The 19,171-nt window shown below is 47.8% G+C and overlaps 2 protein-coding genes across 6 annotated transcripts in view; one reads left to right on the top strand and one right to left on the bottom strand.

Annotated features, from left to right (window-relative positions):
• Positions 1 to 103: 103 nt before the first annotated feature.
• Positions 104 to 2,269, bottom strand: LOC114861711 (peptidyl-prolyl cis-trans isomerase C-like). Its single transcript, XM_029161231.3, has 6 exons — positions 2,043 to 2,269; positions 1,475 to 1,588; positions 1,233 to 1,326; positions 1,097 to 1,164; positions 888 to 1,004; positions 104 to 823 (listed from the first exon to the last, which is right to left on the bottom strand). The coding sequence occupies exons 1-6, from the start codon at positions 2,139 to 2,141 to the stop codon at positions 695 to 697; spliced, it is 621 nt and encodes a 206-aa protein (XP_029017064.1). The 5' UTR covers positions 2,142 to 2,269; the 3' UTR covers positions 104 to 694.
• Positions 2,270 to 5,376: 3,107 nt separating this feature from the next.
• Positions 5,377 to 19,171, top strand: part of prdm6 (PR domain containing 6) — a 159,162-nt gene continuing 145,367 nt past the window's right edge. For 3 of the 5 annotated variants that reach the window (XM_055511577.1, XM_055511578.1, XM_055511575.1), the window contains exons 1-4: positions 5,377 to 5,554; positions 6,413 to 7,081; positions 12,160 to 12,308; positions 12,718 to 12,876. In XM_055511577.1, coding sequence (XP_055367552.1) covers positions 6,418 to 7,081; positions 12,160 to 12,308; positions 12,718 to 12,876 — 972 coding nt within the window. In that variant the 5' untranslated portion in view covers positions 5,377 to 5,554; positions 6,413 to 6,417. The remainder of the gene's footprint in view (positions 5,555 to 6,412; positions 7,082 to 12,159; positions 12,309 to 12,717; positions 12,877 to 19,171) is intronic. The other 2 variants (XM_055511576.1, XM_041072122.2) reach the window with 2 other exon arrangements.

Genomic DNA, 19,171 nt, shown 5'->3' with positions numbered 1-19,171 from the left:
TTACAGACCATAATCACACGTTTAACGCCAGTGCTGCTCACGGCGCGGCCGCAGACACACACAGGGTCATTAGGACGACGTGCGAAACCAGATGAGCGCAGACTGTTTTACACCAGACTACTGTTTATTGTAGAAAATAGAGCTGTCATTGAACACAGAACAAGCTGATATGTTTGGTTTGAAACGCAACAGAAAAGATAGTGAAATGATGCTTCTCCATGTAAACCTAAAACCCGCTGTGAGCTGATTGGCTGAGGGCGACGCCTGTTCGGAAGCATAATTCAGTCTCAGAAGGAAACACAGTTGTTTGTTGCAGGAGCTGAATGAACGTGTGCAAACTTTTCTAGATGCATAGAAAGTCAAAGTCGTTTGGCAACAAGTGAAAATGAGGAGCTCTGGTTTTTCTCACGGCACCTTTCACAGGATGAATCCATCACGTAGCCTTTCTGTGATTTAATCGGAGTGGTCTGTGTCATAGTTGATGGTGTGACATGTTGTTTGACTCTAGTCCAGATTTGTGCAGAACCTGCATCAACCCATCAAATGTCTGATGTCTCATTGTCGACTTCCCTTCTTGTCCCACAGACGATTTCATCGGCTACAGTTAATAACTTCACTAAACTGAAAAAGCTACTTTATGATGGAGGTCAGGCGTTTAGTGGCTTAAATATTTGACTTCTGATCTGGGATCTGTTCACCAGCCCTCCACCTCCACTACGAACGGCTCCTTGACGGGAATCCTGCCGCTGTTGACGATCACACACTCCGTGTGCGGGAGGTTCCTGTCGTTGGTGTCCTGCAGCTCGATGGTGTGGACCACGGCCTGACGGAGCACAGACGCTTAGACACGAGCCAACAACCAACGCTCATCCTCGGGATCCACTCACCATCCCGTCCAGGACTTTGCCGAACACCACGTGTTTCCCGTCCAGCCACGGCGCCCTGACGGCCAGCACGAAGAACTGGGATCCGTTGGTGTCGGGACCGGCGTTGGCCATGCTCACCTGGGGAACACGGGCCACGAGCAGGAGTCTGAACCGCAGGAACCTTGTTTGTCCCATCACATACTGACAATAACTTGTGGGTGTGAACTCACCCAACCAGCTCCTAAATGCTTTAGTTTGAAGTTTTCATCTGCAAACACGGTTCCGTAGATGCTGTGACCTGCACGAGAGAAGCTGTCAATCATTCACTCAGTTATTCCCAGTCTGGAGCCTGACATCCATCCCCACCTCCGCTCCCGTCACCAGCGGTGAAGTCTCCTCCCTGGACCATGAAATCCTTGATGACTCTGTGGAACTTGGTTCCTTTGTAGCCGTAACCTTTCTGCAGACACACACACACACACACACACACACACACACACACGAGCCACATGTGAGAAAAAAGTCGGAGATATTTACTGATTGTGGAGATTAAGAGCCGCACGAAACATGTTCTACAGCAGAGGTGTGACTTCACGTCTTCATCCCACCTCTCCTGTTGCCAGGGCAACGAAGTTGTTGACAGTGAGAGGGACGACCTCTCCAAACAGGCCGATGACGACGCGTCCCACCTCGTGACCCGCCACCGTGATGTCAAAGAACACCTGCAGAAAATGCATGGGCGGAGCTGTCAGTCAGCGCGAGGAAAGGATTGAATGGATTCAAAACTGACCTGGAACCTTTTATCAATGGTATCTCTAATAACAGCAGGTTTAGGTCAAGATTCAAATACAAATCCTGAAATAAAATAAGGTTTAAAACAAAGAGAGCAAAGACGCCTCCGTGACGCCTTCACGGACCGTGTGTAAACCCCAAGCTTTTATTCTGAATTGAGGTCAGTTCTGTGAACGTGCCCGCAAGGAAACGTTTAGTCTCATCTGGATGGACACGTGTGCAGCTGTGTGCGCGTGCGCGTGTTCTACGCTGCCCCACACATTCTGGAAGATTCTATAAATACGCAGACACAGTCCCGTGTTTCCGTCTCTTCGTCTGTGCGCGTACACGCTTTATCCATGCTACGGTGTCGCGCACAGACATGCGGCAAAAAGCTGCACCAACCTTCTCGGTGACCCTCGGTCCTTTGCGGGAAGCCGCGCCGGACACCGACAGCAGCGCGCAGAGGACGAGCACGGCGGCAAGGACCGGTCGGATCCTCATGTTCGGAGCGGACAGGACGGGACAACAACGAGGCTCTGCCGGTAGCTGGACGGGAAGCAGCGCTCCAGACCCGGCTGCATCACTAAACCACACCCGCTGTGGGCTGAGTCTGGATCTGAGTCCCGCCCAGAGAGAGAGAGGACCAGGAAGGATGAGGAGGAGAGAGAACAGCGTTTATTTAGAAAACACGTTTAAAAACAAACGTCACAAAAGAAATGAAGCAACAAAGAACACGGTGACGTACGAGACAAAGTGTCTGTAGTGGCGTCTTGAGCAGAACCGGGTCGGAGCAGAACCGGGAGGAACCTGAGCAGGTGGTGCTTTTGCTCAGTGGGGAGCGGAAGGTTGACGGTTCAAACCCCCCCAGGGGACGGGTTAAACGCACAAGAGCAATTTTATGTGATAATGACCAATAAAGTCTTTCTTTTTCTATTTGAACATCATCTGAATGTTTCTCTGTGTTTTAAAACCAAATTACAGATAAAATCTTAGAGCGACACATTTCCTGCAGTTTGAACATAACTTAATAGAATGTTGGGAGCAGCCAGGTTCTGTCCGTCCTGATGGAGCACGGAGGCCGTGATCCGCTTCAGCCTCCGGGTTCCAACAGTTCTACTGCTCCACAACTGTCCTGCATCAGAAGCCATGAGCCGGAAAGGACACACGGTCCCTGAACGCTCCACGTCTGAGGAGATGAATGATAAGAGTGCGCACGCACACACGCATGCACACGCACGCACACACGCATGCACACGCACATACACACACGCACACACACACACGCACGCACTCACGCACGCAGGCATGCACACGCACACACACACGCACGCACGCACGCACGCACTCACGCACACACACACACACACACACACACGCACACACGCACGCACGCACGCACTCACGCACACACACACACGCACGCACACACACGCATGCACACGCACACACGCATGCACACGCACATACACACACGCACACACACGCACGCACGCACGCACGCACGCACGCACGCACGCACACACACACGTTTATTGGCCTTCTGTCAAATCAGTTCGTCCATTTGTCTTTTCTTTCCGCCATCAGCTGAATTAATTAAGCAGAAATGTAAACGTTTTAATTGAATGTCAGGGTGGAACCTCAACAACAGGCTCAATGTAAATGGAAGTGACACAGCTTTAAAGCGTGAGTATCTGTCTACCAAGGTTACTGTGTGTGTGTGTGTAAATGGGGGAAGGTGAAGGCTTCCATTGAACTGAGCCCCATTCATCTGAGTGGAGCGATGACGTCATTAACTTTTAATGAATGAATGATTCAGCTGATCAGAATCAGCTTCACTGTAATAACCAACGTCAGCTCAGACTAACTGCTCATTTCATTGCAAAGAGGGTGGGTTCGTACTGTCTCTGTGCTGCTTGTGATTTGCTTTTGTGTGTATGTCGTTCGGTTCGGAGGCGCCGACCCGACCCGTGACTTTGATTGTCTCTGTTGAGTTTCGGGCAGAGGTCCAAGAACGGAAGCAACCGTGAGCGCAGACGCTTCAACGCTGGAGTTCAGCTGGTGCTAAACCTGGGAACACGCTGAAACCTCCCGTTCGTCATCCCTGAGGATGAACCGCTTCCTTCGCTTTGATTCTGGGTTTCACGCTTTACATTTTTACAGCTTGTTGGTGAATATGAGGCTTCCTCAGATGCAGCTTTACTAAGTGAGCTGCTGTTAATATTGTGTTTTTTCCTTTCCTGCAGACGTCTAAATAATTAGCTTTTGTTGTAGAAAATGATGAATTCGGGCAGTTAATTCATCGATCGTCCGGCTCCTGCGATGTGCTTTGCTTTAGAGAGTCATTAATCAATGGATGAAAACACCTAATTCTGCTCCTGCGCCGCTACTCGTTTCTCTACCTTCTGTGTAGAACAGACAATCTACAGCCACAATATGGAGGCAAACTGCCGTTATGGACAAGTGATGATGACGATGATGAAGTGGAAGGCGATCACATAGATATTAATAGGCCTGTGCATAAATGATTAGCTTTAGCTTCCGTGGCATCAGGATGAGATGATGCAATGAAACAGCTAACGACAGTGAGGTCGGGTGCTGCTCAGTAACTACTGGACCCAGCGCTCAGTCACTATCACAGTGTCAGTTGGAGCCACAGATCTGAGGATGAGCTGAAAATGTAAGTCATCCATTCATTTCCACCACTCGGCCCCTGCAGGGTGCGTGGGGGGGGGGGGCGCCAGGCCATGGAAGAGTCATGAAAAGGCTTTTTGGTGTTTTAAACACCTGATGTTTTAGACATTCTTTGCAGCAGAGCTTTTAAATCCCACCTCAGGAGCTGCATGGATTTGAACTACCAACCTTTGCCTGGAACGTGTGCGTCGGCCAATCAGACTCTCTGTTGTTGCTCCACATTCCTGCGCGCTGAAAAAGTGGCTGTAAGTCGACAAGGGTTCATTTTCAGACGCTTATGTTTGTGTTTTTGTTCGTTATCAATCCACCAGAGGTCCAGAGATGACAAATGGCTCCTGTCAGGGCGACGCCAGTCATAACAACGCGCGCTGCTGCATTTTCAGGCCCTTCGCTGATGTTCTTATCCACGGCCGCTCACAATGACTAATGCTCACGCACACTCGCTGCGTGTGTGAGCCGCAGACGGGGGGGAACGCTCGGGTCGGGATAACGAGTCCGACCCGCAAACACAATGGAGCGGCTGCAATGCGTCTTATCTGAACGCACACACTGAGCTGAGCGACAGCGGCGACCACCAACAACCAGAACCTGCAACACTGAGGGTGTGGAACCAATGAGGACGACACAGAACACGCAGGTTCTGCCTTTCAGCAGTGCACAAGACCAGGACCTCAGCTGCACTTTGAACCCGACCTGCTTCAACAACGGTGGAGAAAGTCTGATAATGAAACTGCTCTTTTTCATGGTTGCTTCATTCACGACCTTCTGCAAACAACGAAACCTCCTGAATAGTCGTTTAGAGGAGATCTGCTGATGTTCCGACTGAAGCAACATTTGTACGTTTGTCTGTAGAAAAGGAAAGAGCAGGAAGAAGAGAGACGGAGGAGAGAAAAACAAGGAGCGAGACGTGAGGCACAGGGAAGAAGTGAGTGGAGAGCGCGAGAGACACGATACGTGTGCATCAGAGTGGGAGAGAGACTTTAGTCGGTGAGGAGGAGAGAGAGGAGGGGAGAGGGCCAGCCAGTGACAGGGAGGGAGGGGGGAGGAGGAGGGAGGCACAGGCTCGTGCAGCGGCCGCTCTGCTACTTTTGGCTCCGGAGACGCGCAGGACGCAGCCAAGTGCCCCGGCTCCCCTCGATGGTTCACCGCCGCCCGGAGGAGGGAGCCGCCGTCCGCCGCCGCCGCCGCCGCCGCCGCCGCCTGGAACCCAGCGCCTGACAGCAGTAAGCCTCCTCCGCGCTTCACGCGTTCCACTCACAAGGAAGCGAGGGAAACTCCGGGAGTTTCCCTCGGAGCGTCCCGCGCGGACAGGCGGCACCGCGCCGCGCCGCGCCGCACCGCGCCCCGCCGCGCCGCGCCGCGCCGCGCCGCGCGTATTCGCGTCAAACTTTTAATAGCTGCTCCAGCGACGCCTCGGAGAAGCGGAGTAAACTCTGCTTCCAAAGAAGCGAGGCCGAAGCGGGCGCTCAGAGAGCGAGTCCGGTTGCTGGCGGCGCGGTTCGTCGCGCGTTCGTCTGCGTTCTAGTCGCTGTTTGTAACGATAAAAGATTTAAAAAATACTCCAGCTGTGGGATCAGAAGCATCAGACGCCTCTTCTAAATGACAAACGCACGATTTCCGTCTTCAAGCTTTATATTCAATATTTTACCCTTTTAAAAAATATGAATTATTAAATTATTCAAAAAGGCGAAGAAAACATGAAACTCCTGAAAAAGAGGAGTCAAGCTTGAATTTGGTCCTGAACACCTGCAGGTTGTGAAGCACCTCAGTTACACTCCTTCAGACACGGAGTTCTTGTATAGAAGCTGAGAGTCAGGTGCAGGTTTCCTGAGTGTTGGTTCAAGACTCCTGGAAGGTGTCAACTTTAAATTGAATAAAATTTAAGGTTTAATAATCATCCAAATAAATGATTCGTTTTGATGATTTTTGAATAGTTGCTCTGAGCTCCGAGAACCTGATCAGAGGCAGAATGAGGTGACGTTTTATGTGATGAATTTGAGTTTGAATCTATCAGGTGCGGTCCAAAGGTTGATGACGTGAGCCTTCATCACGCCGCCGTCTCCTCCTCCTCTCCTCTGCAGCAGCCATGCTGAAGCCGGGCGACCCGAGCGGCTCGGCCTTCCTGAAGGTGGACCCGTCCTACCTGCAGCACTGGCAGCAGCTCTTCCCTCAGGCTCAGCTCAAGGCCCCTGCGCCTCCGCTGCCTCCGTCCGACCGCCTCTCCGTCCCCATGGACGGCCTGCGCCCGTCCCGCCTGCACAGCCACCTCCTGGCCTCCGCACACTGCAGCTCCTCTACTTCCTCTGCGTCCTCGTCAGCGGCCGCTCCTTCAGCTGCAGTGGCTGCGGTCCTCGCCCCGTCCTCCTCCGCCTCCACAGGCCTCTCCCAGATGCCCGTCCCCCAGCAGGTCGCGCTGTTCGGGCAGGCGCTGGCCCCGCTGTGTGCCGGGCCCGCGGGACCAGGTGCAGGAGGGGGGGGGGGTGTGGTGGTAGTGGTACCCCCAGATACCCAGCAGGGTCACAATGCAGCAGCGGGGATCCTCCATCAGGCCAAAGAGCAGAGCTGTGGGGGGGTGGGGGTGGGGGTGGTGTCGTCCAGCGTGAAGGGCAGCAGCAGCGGAGGAGGCGGCGACGAGGCCGGAAAAGCAACAAGTTTCAAACTGACGTCGGAGGAGCTGGACTATTACCTGTACGGACAACAGAGGATGGAGATTATCCCAGTGAGCAACCACACGGGAGAACTGAACAACCGTACGTACACACACACACACACACCTCAGCGATGCTCCCACTGGTTTCATTTCTAAAGAGCCAAGCAGTTAAAACAATTCTATTAACTGTGAATAATGATTCTGGCCTGTTAATCATTAAGTAAAAAATCAGCTCACGGAAATATTTAGTTTTGCTGATAAAAAAGATTGTTTTCAAAATTTGAGTTACATTTTTTTACATTTTACATTTTCTGCAGCAGTTAATTTATTAAAACCTCTTATGACATTAGTATTTTTTTTATTACATTTAATGTAGATTTAATTATATTTATATTGTAAATATTTAATTAAACCACACCAACAATTATAAAAGATGCAGTATCTAAAAAAAAGTTACTGAGAAATAAAATCATGTTGTAGTTTAATATATTGTTTTCCGCTTACTTAAATAGATGATGATCTGCTGAGCATGAAACTATTTATTTAAACAGATTCACTGTTTATTTTATTGCTGCTCGTTTTAACACAGCATCACGAGGTGTGTGTGAGATGTTACAGTTGGTTTGACAGCGGCGTTGTTGGACAGTAGGCGCTGCAGGAGGGGTCAAAGGTCAGCAGCCTGGCTGGAGTCAGACCCGCAGCAGGGACACTTCAAATAAACTAGAGTTTACGGAAGTAAGTGTTTGGATCAGTGATTAATCCCGGATCAAAGCGTTTCATTTGTTCCGTATTTGTTTTGTGCTTTTTTTCTTCCGGTCTTTTTGTTTCTAAAATCTGCTTAATTTACGAACTATTAATTTAGCGCTGGGTGCACATTTTTTTGGAACATATTAAATACGCAAACTGATCACCGGCGCTCATTAGTTTGATTTCTGACGCGACAGTGCGCGTGCACAGGTATTGACAGAAAGCTGTCATGCGTGAAAGACTCGCTCCTCGCTGTCTTTAAAACCTCGTCGATCTGACGCTGAGGAGCGTTTCAGTGAAATCAGTGAAACGAACGTCCACGTGCAAACGAACCGAGCCGCTGCGCGCACTTCCCACTTGCTGCGGCCGATCATGCTTTCTTTATTTTAGCGTCATTTGACGTTTCATTTTATTTTTTATTTACAGTATTATCGTATCGTTATATAAATAAATTACAAAACAAACGAACAAGAAAACCAACAAATATTCTTACGTAATAATGAATATTAATTGAGACAGGATTCATTTATTACCGTGTAACATTGCATTTCTGCAGCGTGTCTTTGTGTGAAGCCTCTGGAGAACAGATTCAGCGTTTAGATTTATGGCTTTTAGAAGAACCCGAGCGCAGCCGCCGCTCTTATCTGCTCATTATGAGCCTGAAAACGCTTCAGCGTTTTCCTCATTGGGCTTTCACCGTAGCTCGTTTTGAACTTGTTCGCTTTATTTGCTGAAGCCTATTTTACCGGTCCGCGGCGCCGGTACCGGCCCGTTGCCTCCAGATGAACTTCGCTCCGCTCGTCTCTGTCCCGTCGCCACTTGTGTAACTTGAGAGTTCATCATCGGCGTTTCAGGCGTTATGGCAGCGATCCTAAATACGCCGTCTGCGTGCATGTGCGCGCGCGTGTGAGCGCCTCGCTGTATATTCCGCGGTGATAAAACGGACCATCAGCAGTAATCTGCGTCGATACGCGCCGGCAGGGCCGATGAGGGATGGAGGGACAAGCAGGAATTAATTGCCGTATATAGTTTTGTGTTTGTGGAGAAGAGGGGGTGAGGGAGGGGAGGGGTGTGTAGGGGGGTGTCAGAGAGAGAGGAGAGGGAGGGATCGATCCGCCGGCCACCGGCCCGCTATTTATCATCCCAACACGGCTGTATTGAGGTCTCTGGGGTGGGTGCGCGTGCGTGTGCGGAGGTGGGGGTGTAGATAAAGCGGTCACAAATACACACAACCCCTCACGAGTCACCGTCCGTCCTGGAAAATAATAATAATAATATTAATGTAGTGTGGATTTAAAACATCACGCGTATTTTTAGAAGATATTTTCCACAATATTCATTCACGTCATGTTAATTTCTTCTCCGTTAAATAAAGACGTTTATATAGAACATTATTAATTTTGTCATAGTAAATGGTGACTTAATTTTTTTTGCTTAGTTTTGTTTGATTGTAAATTTCATTCAGTCTTTTTATCCAAAAATGTGGCGCAGTTTAAACATTGAATTAATATACAGTGTTTAAACATAATAAAGTTATGTTAAAATACTGTGTAGCAAACACATACCCATAATGCAACGTGTCACAATAAGAGCATCTATTTCACACTCCCGCACTTTTCAAGTGTTTTTATCCAGAGAATAAGGTTGTAGTGTAAAATTAGTGAGGCTTTTAGTACTGTAGAACCGGCTCAGTTCTGTGGGAATTCAGACGCTGCTATTTGTAAAATTTTGTTTAAATCTTTGACACTAAGAATCTGTCTCTGTTCATTTCTGTATAGCAAAAATCTGTCCTTGCATATGAGATTAAAATCACCTTTTCAGCACCTTTGACTTGCTCAGTATTTACATGTGGAGTTTAAAGAACTCAGTCAGAGGATCATTTATACGGTTTATTCCCAAATACTGTGTAATTATTTTTCAAGGCTAAAGATTATTGTGCTCAAACAAAGCTATTAAACGTAGGAGAGGCTTCGGGCTTCAGGCATTAAAACCAAGAGTCGGCAGCTACATGGACCTTAGAGCTCATCCAGCTGCAATAAAGCACTAACGCCTATGCATCACCAGCAAACAGCACCAACGTGACCAGCAAAAGGTTTGCTTTTAGTCAAATATAGTTTCCAGATCTTTATGCACCGTCAGCATAAATTAAAGAAAAGGAAAAGTGAGAAGAGTTGATTTTGCGTCAGCAGCCTCATTTTAAAGCTGCAATCAGCCCTGAGTGTCCACTAGGGGGCAGACAGACGGAAAACAGAGACAGGCCTGCTTGTTTGCTCCTCCGTCCGTCGCCTCCTTCATCGACTTGTCTCTGTCTGTCTGGACCGGTAGTAAATGTGGCGTAAAGTGAAAGAGAAGCTCCCTAATGGCATTGTTGTCTGAGCGGCTTTCTGTGTGGTCTGGATCTGTCCGTCCATGGTTACCGTCCTTCCATGAGGTGGATTAGTGCAAACCTACTGTAGGAACTCACAGATGCTGAGACAGACTCATGCAACCCGGGCTTTTAGATGAAGACGGTTTTAATGTGAAGAAGTCAAAAGGACCAAAAGTGCCAGCAGCAGCTCGCGTCGCTGCGTGTGGGGCTGTCTAAACACTGGCAAAGAATGCAACAGAATAGTGAGTTTGAATGATGGGCAGCGAGAAGAGCACCATAACAAGTTCAAAGCCAGTTCATCAGCCTGGGGGAGGGCGAGGCGTTCAGGGCCTGAGCTGCCGTCAGGAAAAAAGCACGCTGTGTGCCTCATATCTGTGCAACTTTAGTTGGACACTTTTCATTGCAGTGTTATTACAGTGAAATTTCATGTTTTGGATATTAAGGCTAATCTTCCTACAAAATTTGCAAGTTCACATTCTTTAGTTATTTATTCTTATTTTATTTAGTCAAAAAATGTTCTCAGGGGTTGAACTTTAACTTTTAGACATTAAGTGTTAAAATGTTATGATTTTTTATCAATGTGATGCAACAAACTAACAGAAATTTATTTAACTCATTACTTCAAATGAGACTTTACAACCAGAAATATTAAATCTAATTTGCCTGACACTATTATTTATGTAATATTTAATTAAAACACTGAAGGATTGAAAAAACAAATCAGGACAAACAGATGGAAACACAGCCGTTTGGTGTCATACATATGTTATTTGTTGATGTTTTGCGTCTTTGTGGGTTCAGTGTCTTGTTTTTATCATAGATTGTGACGGTAAAGAGCAGAGCCCCTCAGACGCTGATGGGCCCAGAGCCTCTGCAGCCTCATAGCTGAGCCACACGTTGAGTCGCACATGCAGAAAAAGAGCATTAACTGAATCTATTATCTGAGAGCTGAGTTTATAAAACTGTGATTATGAGGGAGATGTAGTAAAGATGAAGTAAAAAAAACATAGTTCTATAAACTACAAGGTCACTTATATTTGTTTAATATATCTATAAATAATTTTTTTAAATTATTTTTAATTAAATAAATTATTATTTTTTAAAGTTCAAATACTTTGTAAGTATATAAAGTATTTAATTAAAATGTAATTCATGGCATTATAATTGTTAGTCAGTGTAAATAAAATAATAAACATTTTATATGATTAAAAAACAAATTTTATATTTTATTTATTTTGTTGCACCTATATTTTTAAAATAAATGAGTGACTGGAGAGACAGCAACAGTGTATGAATGCTAATATTAAAAGTGCGTTTTTCAATTTCTGAGTTCTGGTTCCTGAACAATGACAAGGTCACGTTTTGTTTCAAGATGTCGTCACACAGGAGAAAAAAAATCAACAAATACGGCTTTAATGAGACAGAACAGAAACGTTACATGAGTGTTGGAGAAGTGACCTGCACTGAACCACAGCACAATTTAACTCATGATCTTCTTTAACAAACTGTTCGAAAGGCGGTTGTAATGAAGACACACGTCAACACAAATTTCAAACTACAGTACCTGAACATGTTGAGGATCGGGAACACGCTGACGTGATGGGGCCACGTCATGTTTCCTTATAAATCAGCATCAGCAGTGGATTCACTGTGGACTTCAGGAGAACCCAGACAGTTCTCTTTTCCTCATTATTGAATCCATGTTTTAGTGGCGCTTCAGCTTCCAGCCCTCTCTCTTCCTCCCGATAATCATCTCTCATCACTCTCACCTGCTTCCATGGGTAAATGTTGACAGTCCCTCGTTGCTTGCCACAAAGCTGCCACACTGAGGACGGACAGATGTTCTCCCTCACTGAGTTTTTCACTGCTCCAGTCAAATAAACCCAGTTAGTTTCTCAAACAAAAAACCTGAAAACCTCTCGACTCACACGTGAACAGGTGTAACAATGCAAAACCTGGAATGATTTAGACAAACGACACTTTATCAGTGTTTGTGTGTATTTGCTGCACAGCATCGTGTTTTATTTTGGTAACGAGTATTGATTCACGTTCTTTGTCTCCAGGTTGTGACATGTGTGCAGACAACAGGAACGGTGAGTGTCCGATGCACGGGCCGCTTCACTCTCTGCGTCGACTCGTCGGCACCAGCGGCTCATCAGCTCCCGTCACACTCCCTGACGTCCCTGACTGGCTCCGAGACCTGCCCAGAGAGGTAGGACCTGTCTGTGTGTCTGTCTGTCTGTGTGTCTCTGTGTCTGCCTGTCTGTCTGTCTGTCTGTGTGTCTGTCTGTCTGTCTGTCTGTCTGTCTGTCTGTCTGCCTGTCTGTCTGTCTGCCTGTCTGTCTGTCTGCCTGTCTGTCTGTCTGTCTGTCTGTCTTTCTGTCTGTGTGTGTGTGTGTGTGTGTGTGTGTGTGTGTGTGTGTGTGTGTGTCTGTCTGTCTGCCTGTCTGTCTGTCTGTCTGCCTGTCTGTCTGTCTGTGTGTGTGTCTGTGTGTGTGTGTGTGTGTGTGTGTGTGTGTGTCTGTCTGTCTGTCTGTCTGTCTGTCTGTCTGTCTGAGTAGCTGTTGGACACAGACGAGGCGAGGACTCTGTCCATGTTAACGCCTCATTGTTCCGTATAGGTGTGTTTGTGTACCAGTACGGTTCCTGGTCTGGGTTATGGGATCTGCGCGGCTCAGAGGATCCCACAGGGAACTTGGATCGGCCCGTTTCAGGGTGTCCCTCTTCTGCTGGACAAGCTTCACTCTGGATCCGTCAGGAACACGCGGCACCTGTGGGAGGTAGGAAGGAATAACGGGGTTGATGGGAGGGAGATGGGTGAGGCACGACATGTGGGTGAAGCAGAGTCTGTGGGTGAGGCAGAGGTTGTGGGTGAGGCAGAGGCTGTGGGTGAAAAACTGTAGTAGCTGTGGGTGAGGCAGGGTCTGTGGGTGAGGCAGAGGCTTTGGGTGAGGCAGAGGCTTTGGGTGATGTACTGTAGTAGCTGTGGGTGAGGCAGAGGCTGTGGGTGAGGCAGAGGCTGTGGGTGAAAAACTGTAGTAGCTGTGTGAGGCAGGGTCTGTGGGTGAGGCAGAGGCTTTGGGTGAGGCAGAGGCTTTGGGTGATGTACTGTAGTAGCTGTGGGTGAGGCAGAGGCTGTGGGTGAGGCAGAGGCTTTGGGTGAGGCAGAGGCTGTGGGTGCATAGTTAGCTGTGGGTGAGGCAGAGGCTGTGGGTGATATAGTAGCTGTGGGTGAGGCAGAGGTTGTGGGTAAGGCAGAGGCTGTGGGTGATATAGTAGCTGTGGGTGAGGCAGAGGCTGTGGGTGAGGCAGAGGCTGTGGGTGAGGCAGAGGCTGTGGGTGATATAGTAGCTGTGGGTGAGGCAGAGGCTGTGGGTGAGGCAGGTCTGTGGGTGAGGCAGAGGCTTTGGGTGAGGCAGAGGCTTTGGGTGATGTACTGTAGTAGCTGTGGGTGAGGCAGAGGCTGTGGGTGAGGCAGAGGCTTTGGGTGAGGCAGAGGCTGTGGGTGCATAGTTAGCTGTGGGTGAGGCAGAGGCTGTGGGTGATATAGTAGCTGTGGGTGAGGCAGAGGCTGTGGGTGAGGCAGAGGCTGTGGGTGAGGCAGAGGCTGTGGGTGATATAGTAGCTGTGGGTGAGGCAGAGGCTGTGGGTGAGGCAGGGTCTGTGGGTGAGGCAGAGGCTTTGGGTGAGGCAGAGGCTTTGGGTGATGTACTGTAGTAGCTGTGGGTGAGGCAGAGGCTGTGGGTGAGGCAGAGGCTGTGGGTGAGGCAGAGGCTGTGGGTGAGGCAGAGGCTGTGGGTGATATAGTAGCTGTGGGTGAGGCAGAGGCTGTGGGTGAGGCAGGGTCTGTGGGTGAGGCAGAGGCTTTGGGTGAGGCAGAGGCTGTGGGTGATATACTGTAGTAGCTCTGGGTGAGGCAGAGGCTTGTGGGTGAGGCAGAGGCTGTGGGTGATATAGTAGCTGTGGGTGAGGCAGAGGCTTTGGGTGATGTACTGTAGTAGCTCTGGGTGAGGCAGAGGTTGTGGGTGAGGCAGAGGCTGTGGGTGATATAGTAGCTGTGGGTGAGGCAGAGGCTGTGGGTGAGGCAGAGGCTTTGGGTGAGGCAGAGGCTTTGGGTGATGTACTGTAGTAGCTCTGGGTGAGGCAGAGGCTGTGGGTGAGGCAGAGGCTCTGGGTGAGGCAGAGGCTGTGGGTGAGGCAGAGGCTTTGGGTGAGGCAGAGGCTTTGGGTGATATACTGTAGTAGCTGTGGGTGAGGCAGAGGCTGTGGGTGAGGCAGAGGCTGTGGGTGAGGCAGAGGCTTTGGGTGATATACTGTAGTAGCTGTGGGTGAGGCAGAGGCTGTGGGTGAGGCAGAGGCTGTGGGTGAGGCAGAGGCTTTGGGTGAGGCAGAGGCTGTGGGTGAGGCAGAGGCTGTGGGTGAGGCAGAGGCTTTGGGTGAGGCAGAGGCTTTGGGTGATATAGTAGCTGTGGGTGAGGCAGAGGCTGTGGGTGATATAGTAGCTGTGGGTGAGGCAGAGGCTGTGGGTGAGGCAGGGTCTGTGGGTGAGGCAGAGGCTTTGGGTGAGGCAGAGGCTTTGGGTGATGTACTGTAGTAGCTCTGGGTGAGGCAGAGGCTGTGGGTGAGGCAGAGGCTTTGGGTGAGGCAGAGGCTTTGGGTGATATACTGTAGTAGCTGTGGGTGAGGCAGAGGCTGTGGGTGAGGCAGAGGCTGTGGGTGATATAGTAGCTGTGGGTGAGGCAGAGGCTGTGGGTGAGGCAGAGGCTGTGGGTGATATAGTAGCTGTGGGTGAGGCAGAGGCTGTGGGTGAGGCAGAGGCTGTGGGTGATATAGTAGCTGTGGGTGAGGCAGAGGCTGTGGGTGAGGCAGGGCTCCACCCGGTCGCTGCTGATGTTGTTCAGCCCATTGATCGCAGCAGCTTGTATTTACATAGAGTGGCAGGAGAACGTCAATGTGGCAGTTATAAACAGCTGCATTAGCATTAGCGGCAGCGCAGTGAAGCATGCTGGGAGATGCTCAGACAGATGAGTCCCCCGCGGCCCGGCCGCTAAAGGTCAGTCAGCCGGCGGGTGAGCAGACATCAGTCTCTACGCTGTTGAGCGCAGCAGGACGCCTGCAAGAGGTCAAAGGTCGACAGCTTGGTGAGCTGCAGCATCGTGATGCGTTCACTGACCGATCGTAACAGTGGCACCTGGTGCCTCTTCCGTCTGCTCTGATTGGTTGGTGTGAAGGAGACGCTGCAGGAAGCCACTGTCAGAGTGGGGTTGGACTCACCTTCTCTATCGGACAGGTCAGCTGACCTCACCAGAACCCGGCAGCCAGAACCCGGCCGCCAGGCTTTAGCGCCCCGGACCAGAACCCGGCCGCCAGGCTTTAGCGCCCCTGACAGCTAAAATCCTCCTACAGCCGAGCACTGAGTGGATCAGAATTGAGCAGCGATCAGGAGCCGGACCCGAGTCGCCCTCTTCGTGCAGAGAGGAGGCAACGTTCCATTGTTTGTCCCACAGCCTCAGCAGAAGCTTTCATGAATCTGGACCCGTATGAGTCTGACTGCTTCTTCCTCCTCATCAGAATGTTTTCTTCCCTTTGTCTTTAAGTACTGTCTGCGAACTTGGACCCAGCAGCGACAAACCAAGACCCTCCACGGGTCCCAAACCGGCCTTTGGAGCCCCCGGCCCTGGAGAAACGCTGATCTGAAAACCTGACTAGTATCAGTATCGGCCTCCGGGCTGAAACCGGTCATTAGGCCTATTGACAAAGAAGCTTTACACACAGATCCCATTAAGACTCACTGGTTGTTAAACGCGCTTATTGATGTGTGTCCTGCAGCCAATCAGGCGGCTGCTGTCATGTTGTCCGCGGCGTCCAGCAAAGGCCACTTTTAATTAAGATACTTTCCGGTACGTGCGAGTGCAACAGTGCAGGATTTTCTGGCGCTGCAGTATTTTACGGCTCGACAAATTGATCCCGTCCGAGGCAGCGCTCAGCTCCGAGCCGAAGGTGTAGCCCTCGTTTGTTTTTAAATACGGGCCAAAACACCAGAACCTTCTAACAGTTAGCAGAACTGAGGAGAACGAATGGACGGAGTCTGAATGGAGAAGGGTTCCTAATAAAGTGGCCTCTGATATATAAGCAATGTTTCCAGATCAGGTCTCTGAGTGTCTCCCAGAACCTGCAGCGGTTAAACGGATCATGCTGGTTCCGTTGATGGCTCCTCGGCCTCTTTGACTCATCCGTGAGCTCAAACTTATCTAAAAACATGTGAGTTTTATGTGAGCGGCTCCAGTTTGAGGCATGAACTAAATGACAAAGCCACATTTTAAACAGACAGAGAAATGTTGCTGATTTTTCGCAGCCGTGAGTTCACGAGGATTCGAACCAGCAGCGTCCGGTTCCGAGCCTCAGATGAAAGGAAGCCGAGCTGCGACCCCGACCCCTGGTTCTGCAGGGCTCTGCCTTCGGGCCAGATATGAGACTGGACGAGCTGTCGGCACAACAGCAGCGGAGACCGGAAAGTCCGGCTGCACGGTTTGAAGCTAAATATTTAGTTAATGCGGGAAGACGACGAGACACACGAGGATTCAGAACATTCCTCGGAGCCCGTTGGCATCAAAAACAGAGCCAACTATTTTCTTTATCTGCTTCTAGTGGCCGACCCGCGAGGTCCGTGTTCCTGTGGTTTGTGGTCTCAGGCTCTGGAATGTTTGTTTGACTGATGTCATTACTTAATGTTCCTTTATCCGTCTGCGTTTTAGCCTTTGATTACGTCACCGCTGACGGTTTCATGTCAAATTATATGTTGCGCTTTCCTTCACTCTGACATGAAAAGTAGCTGAGTTACTTTTTTTACTTATTTGTGAAGCACAGATTCAAACAGTGAGGTTGTTCTGCACCTCAGCACGTGAGAGTGACTTCAGGTTCTACTCAACCACTCAACCCGGTTCTGTTTACTGAACCCAGAGCTGGTTTGGTTCTCATCATCCCAGGTTCCTGATGTCCTGATATGATGTCAGCCGGTTCTGCCAGACCCCAGTCAGGACGAGGGCGACGGGCCGAGCGACACCGGGCCGGAGCCGCTCGGTCCGGTGGCTCCTGCAGGTGGTGCTGCTCCTCTCTGATGCCGCCTGTTGTGTGAGAAAGCAGCGGCTCTGCTGCAGGCGTGAACCCGGCCGCTGAGGTGAATCAGAGCCGCTTGTCTAAATATTATCCGTTGCTCTGAACCATTATTACCCGTCTGATTTATGGGCCGCTCGCTGAAAACACGCTTTCAGACGGTGCAGCAGCCACGGCTGCGTGGAGGCCCACACTGTTGCTCTTGGGCACGGCGGCAGTGGCAGCACGCTTTATGAGGCTTACTGCTGAAAAATGGACTCCTTAGCGACAGGCTGTGTTTAGGAAAACTGAGAGATTTGGTGGACGGGATACCAGCACGGTACAGACGGGAGGGACGAGGATTTATTTGGACTTTTATCTGACCCTCATTTTAGTTCCGCTGGCAAATGGACTGTAACCATTCTGTGAGAGGAATCAAATGCATGTGGAGAGGGTGAGGAAGGAAGGAAAAAAGGAAGCAAGGAAGGAAGGAAGCAAGGAAGGAAGGAAGGAAGGAAGGAAGGAAGGAAGGAACAAAGGAAGGAAGAGAGGAAGGAAGGAAGGAACAAAGGAACGAAGGAACGAAGGAAAGAACAAAGGAAGGAAGAGAGGAAGGAAGGAAGGACGGAAAGAAGAGAGGAAGGAAGGAAGGAAGGAACGAACGAAGGAACGAACGAACAAAGGAAAGAACAAAGGAAGGAAGAGAGGAAGGAAGGAAGGAAGGAAGGAAAGAAGGAAGGAAGGAAGGAAGGAAGGAAGAAAGGAAGGAAGGAAAGAAGGAAGTTATAATAACAAAATATTATATATTAATTAATTATCTGATTAACTAACGACTTAACTAACTAACAAATTAAATGAAATAATAATTAATTAATTATTAATTAATTAATTAAGTAATTAACTTAATTAATTTAATTCAATAATTAATTCATAAACAAAAGAATTAATATATTATTAATTAATTCATTAATAATTAATTAATTAATTAATAATTAATTAATTAATTTAATTAATGAATTATTAAGTAATAATTACTTATAAATTAATTAATTAATAATTTTAATTAAATAGACGAAATAATTAAATATTAATTATTAAATTAATTAATTATTACTACTAATTAAAACTAATTAACTAATTAAATAACAACGTTAATTATCTATTAATTAATTAATTAACTAATTAACCAATTAATACAAATTAATTATATATTAATTAATTAATTAATTAATTAAGTTAACAATTAATTAATTAATGTTATTTAATTAATCAATTAATTAATTAATTAGTATTAATTATTAACAAATTAATTAATATATTAATTAATATATAATTAATTGAATTAATTAATTAATTAACTAATTTAATTAACTAAATTATATTTACTTAACCAAATTAGAATAGCAAATCAGTTAATATATATTAATTAATAAATTAATTCTAATTACTTTAATTAATCCAATATTAAGTTATTAATTCCTTAATGTATTAAACAAATTAATTTAATTTATTAATAATTAATTAACAAATTAACTAAATTAACCTAATTAAATAACAGAATTAATTAATATATAATTAATGAATTAATTTTTACTTTAAATAATATATTAATTAATGAATAACTAACTAACAAATTACATAACAAAATTAATTAATATGATTAATTAATTAATTAAATTAATTATTACTTTAATTAAAGAATTACTTCAATTACTTTAACTTCCTTAAGTTAATTCCTCCCTGCCTTCCTTCCCTCCTGTCCTCACTCCCACCCTTCCTCCCCTCCTTCCTTACTTCCGTCCTTCTCATTACACCTACCTTGCCTCTGCCCACTTCCCTCCCTTCCACTCCGTCCCTCCTCCCCTTCCTTACCTACTTACATTACTTACTCACGTCCGTGTTGAGCCACCAGTAGTAAAGTGCTTTCAGCCAGTTAACGCCAGGCTGCGGAAACAGGCTTGTGTGACTGCTACAGGAAACCTA

Source organism: Betta splendens, chromosome 9 (genome assembly GCF_900634795.4).
Source record: "Betta splendens chromosome 9, fBetSpl5.4, whole genome shotgun sequence".
Lineage (NCBI taxonomy): Eukaryota > Metazoa > Chordata > Actinopteri > Anabantiformes > Osphronemidae > Betta > Betta splendens.
Note: the sequence above shows the minus strand (reverse complement) of the source record. Positions and strands in the feature narration are given on the sequence as shown.